This window comes from Arachis ipaensis, chromosome B08 (assembly GCF_000816755.2).
Source record: "Arachis ipaensis cultivar K30076 chromosome B08, Araip1.1, whole genome shotgun sequence".
Classification (NCBI taxonomy): domain Eukaryota; kingdom Viridiplantae; phylum Streptophyta; class Magnoliopsida; order Fabales; family Fabaceae; genus Arachis; species Arachis ipaensis.
Window position 1 is genome coordinate 38,074,674 of NC_029792.2, and position 3,961 is coordinate 38,078,634.

The 3,961-nt window shown below is 33.9% G+C and overlaps 1 protein-coding gene across 1 annotated transcript in view; it reads right to left on the bottom strand.

The window, feature by feature from the left end:
- Positions 1-3,961, bottom strand: part of LOC107612956 — a gene marked incomplete in the record, with an annotated part of 17,345 nt that overhangs the window by 11,612 nt on the left and 1,772 nt on the right. Inside the window, 2 exon segments of the mRNA XM_016314756.2 lie at positions 629-1,116; positions 1,230-1,959. Of these exon segments, the coding sequence (XP_016170242.1) occupies positions 629-1,116; positions 1,230-1,959 (1,218 nt within the window).

Sequence of the window (3,961 nt, forward strand, 5' to 3'; positions counted from 1 at the left end):
TTGAAGAGAAGTATTATTAAGTTTGTAAAAACCAGTTGCCAAAGTCATAAATTCATTACAGACTGACCTATAAATTTTTGTACTCCCACAAATTCAGAGAAAGAATCACCTTTGATAATTGTCAAATGGAAGAAATGTATTATATACTAGAAAAAGATCAATATTTTTTGCCCTGAATAATAACATTACATTCTTTGTGCATAACATATGCTAATCTTCTGTGCCTATAACTGGCAAAAGAATACCATGAACAATTTTCATTGGATTAAACTAAAACAATCATAATAAAATGTATAATCAAATTGAGATCATTCCATTCGATTGATCTTACTGTATAATAAATGCACAAAATGATGCTGTCAAAAAGGTCCGCATAACTACAAATACATTTCAGCATTAGCTTAAATCTGGTATATCATAGATTAGATACTCCCAATAATCAAATCAAATGCTTTCGTTAGTTATAAACCCTAATCTACCAAATAAGTCAAGCACAAGACAGTAGCATCAAATACATCATTTTCTGATGCCAATTCATCAAAAGAACAGGCAATAAAGCACTTCAACAACAGCCAACACTCATTAGGAGGGAAAAAGAAATGCCAAGATCAAGACCAGCATAATACACCTGTTCTAAAGCAGCAAAGTCCTCATTTTTTGAAGGAGGTGCATAATAATCATGCTTCTTCTCCATACCATTTTCACTATCACTTATCATCAATGCATTTTGACTACTATTATCGAAACCTGCAGCTGTAAAATTTGGGAGAGGTGCCACAGTTTTGGTCTCTTCGGGTGGCTTGCGCAAATAGATAGATCCTGACACATTATTGCTGGTTGATTCTAAATGATTGAACAATGAGGAATCTTGCTCGGGCTGCCGAAATGGAGAACCCAAAGAATTTCTATTGACATTAAGAGAATCAAGAAAAGATGGACGAGTCCTCCTAGAACTAGATTCCACTGAAACTGAATGTATTGGAGTATGGTTAAAGGAGTTGCTGCCATCATAACTTGTCAAATCGAATTTTGGCATTGATTCATTAAGACTGGACAAATTTTTATCAATGTTAGTATGGGTCTCTGGAAACTTAGAACTGAAAGAATCACCGAAGCCTGCATATTAAGAAAAAATTCAGCAAATAGTACTACATCGAGATGTATGAAAATGGAAGAAAAAGATATTATAAAAATCTCAGAGTACAGGTGCGGAAAAAATAACACATTACCACCAGAAAATGAGCCATGGGAGTAATCACTGTTTAAATTGCTGGAATTTGTTGAGTTATTTTGCAGTAGTGTATTAACAGAGTTTTGAGGTGAGATTTTTGAAGAAAAATAAGAAGAGCCATGATCAGTGACCACATAATCCTTCGATGGACCATTACTCTTATTTGAATAGTTTTCATTAATATCTTGAAGACTAGATTGAGTAATATTGCTATCAAAATCTTGACTTCCTTGCGAGTGTAGAAGAATGCTTTGGTTGTTTGTTGACCCATAAGGGAATCCAACAGGACCACTGGTATGAATTCCAAAGGTATCTTTCACCTTATCTGCCTCGTTGCATTGACTTACATCAGCAGATGCAGTAATAGCAGAAGCATTGTATCCCTTAGCTTCAGCAATATCAGAATATGTCTCAACCAGGCTGGTGGACTTTGTATTGAGATCATTCCTCGCAAAACCTTTTATATCAGGCAGAGACTCTTGCTTACTACTAGTACTTTGGCTAATTAAACTCGTACTTTTATCATTACTTGTCCCTGAAGTTGATGGCTCAATGACATCTCTTCCAATACCATCAGATGTGGTAACTCCATCTGACTGATCAACTCGTACATTCTCAACTTCAGAAGCTCGGTTTTGTTTCAAGCTAGCATCAGAGCTCTGAGCATTGCTAGAGGATGCAGCCTTCTTGGCTCGCTCTGCGGCTTTCTTTTTACGAAACTCCTCAAGCTGCAAACAAAAATAAAATTATTTTTAGTTTAACAAAAGCAAGGAAAAGACTAATGATTTGTACTTTGAAAAGAAGTGCAGCACATAATAGTGCAATACGTAAGATTGCATTGAAAAATTTACGAAATCAATTTCTTATAAGCAGCCAATGTTTCATTGAAACAACTTACTAAATTATTGTCAGCACTATGATATTTTACACATGATGAATAACAAAAGCACTGGATTGTGCAAAAAGCATACAGCTTTTAACTAAGAATGAGAAACACCATTCTTTTCTTATTTAAAAGAGACTCCCTCATCTCTGATGGTAATATAACTAAGAATTCTATGAGGTGAAGGAGACATAACCAACACCCATATGTCTTCTTGACTAACACTCTTCAAACCCATAATCCCCGTCATCAATAAATATGAAGGGGCATATGCTATAAAACCTGGCATGTCTAATCTATTCAGACAAAGTGACCAAAACTGAAAAACCAAATGAGGGTAACATATGCAAGAAGCATCTCATAGTCACAAAAAGAGTATAACTTCCAAATATTCAGCACTTGGTTCTGTACAAACATGCCTCATCACATATAATGGACTGAAATAAAGTAATTCATTGAATAATTTTGGTTGACATCAGAATTTCACAAATTTTGCAGCAATTGAAACAGATTTGTAAAGGCATGAAATTATGTTTTTCAGCATTACTGAGTCTACTTTTAATCATCATGTCTTAATTATGGGCTTAGTAGCAGTTTGATTCATATTTCTTATTGACATAGGAATTCGATCCTTGTGAGATAAGCTGCAAATATTTGTTCAACAGGTTATTGTCTTCCTCAATCGTATGATGTAAGTCGCAAATGGTGTGCCAAATAGATAACGGGTAAGGGTACATAACAGGAAATTATCAGAGCAGCAAATGCATGTTGTTGGGTAATGAAATCCAACATAATGGCAACTAGAAAAACGATTTAGCAGAGACGAATGCTGGAATATATAGGTGGGAATAGAAAAAAAGAGATTAAGAAGAATTGCATGGCATCCAGAAGAAAGTTGGAGACTTGGAGTAAAACTTATTTAGGGAATGATGATGAAAACAAAGCTTAAGCTATATAGTCATGTAAGAAGAAAACCAATTAAGCCTTTAATAAGAAATGTAAACCAAAGGAATCCATGTCTGATAAAACCATAGGGAATAACCTAAGAAAACTAACTGGTTTTATGATGCAGAAAACAAAATTAAAAAAAAAAAGCTTTTACATAGATAAACCTAAATGAGATTAACTAATTCATGCAACTAACCCTGCCTTGGTGGATATAAAACTTGATTGCTTGTGCCTTCTCAGAATTTAGCACCTCAGATACCAAGCTCATAAACATAAACAATCCATCAAAATTTAAACTTATACCAGACGTGTTCATTAGGAAATGAAGTGAACAAGGAAAACAACAGATAGATTTATCTTTAAATAAGGAACCTGACCCCCTCATGCAAATACCAACTCAATGACCTAACTCCTTCCAACAACAGATAGATTTCTCTTGAATTCTTAGAAAGAAGAATCCCAATTTTACCCCCAGATCTTCAATCATAAATGATTAAACACAACTACGGGACGAAAATCTGCAAATTTTTTCTTCTAGAAAAATATGAAAATTGCAGAATTCTCTCCCTTCAAATTACCTTCCATTTACACTTTCCCATTTTCCTTTCAAGTTTACCCAACCCAAAATCCCAATCAATTCAAGGATAATAACATGGTAATGTTTTAAAAAAAAAAATAGCAAACACATATATACACAAAATTTAATCTCTATCCCATCACCATCACATTTTTCCGGGAAAACAATGAGCACATTAGCATCACAGAGACAAACGCACAGCAATAACATAACTTCCACCAAACCCAAAATCAATAGAAATAGAATAAAATAAAGCAAGCTCAAGATAATTTTTTAAAAAAAAGGCAAAAGAAAAAACAATTTTTAAAAAATACATATAAAT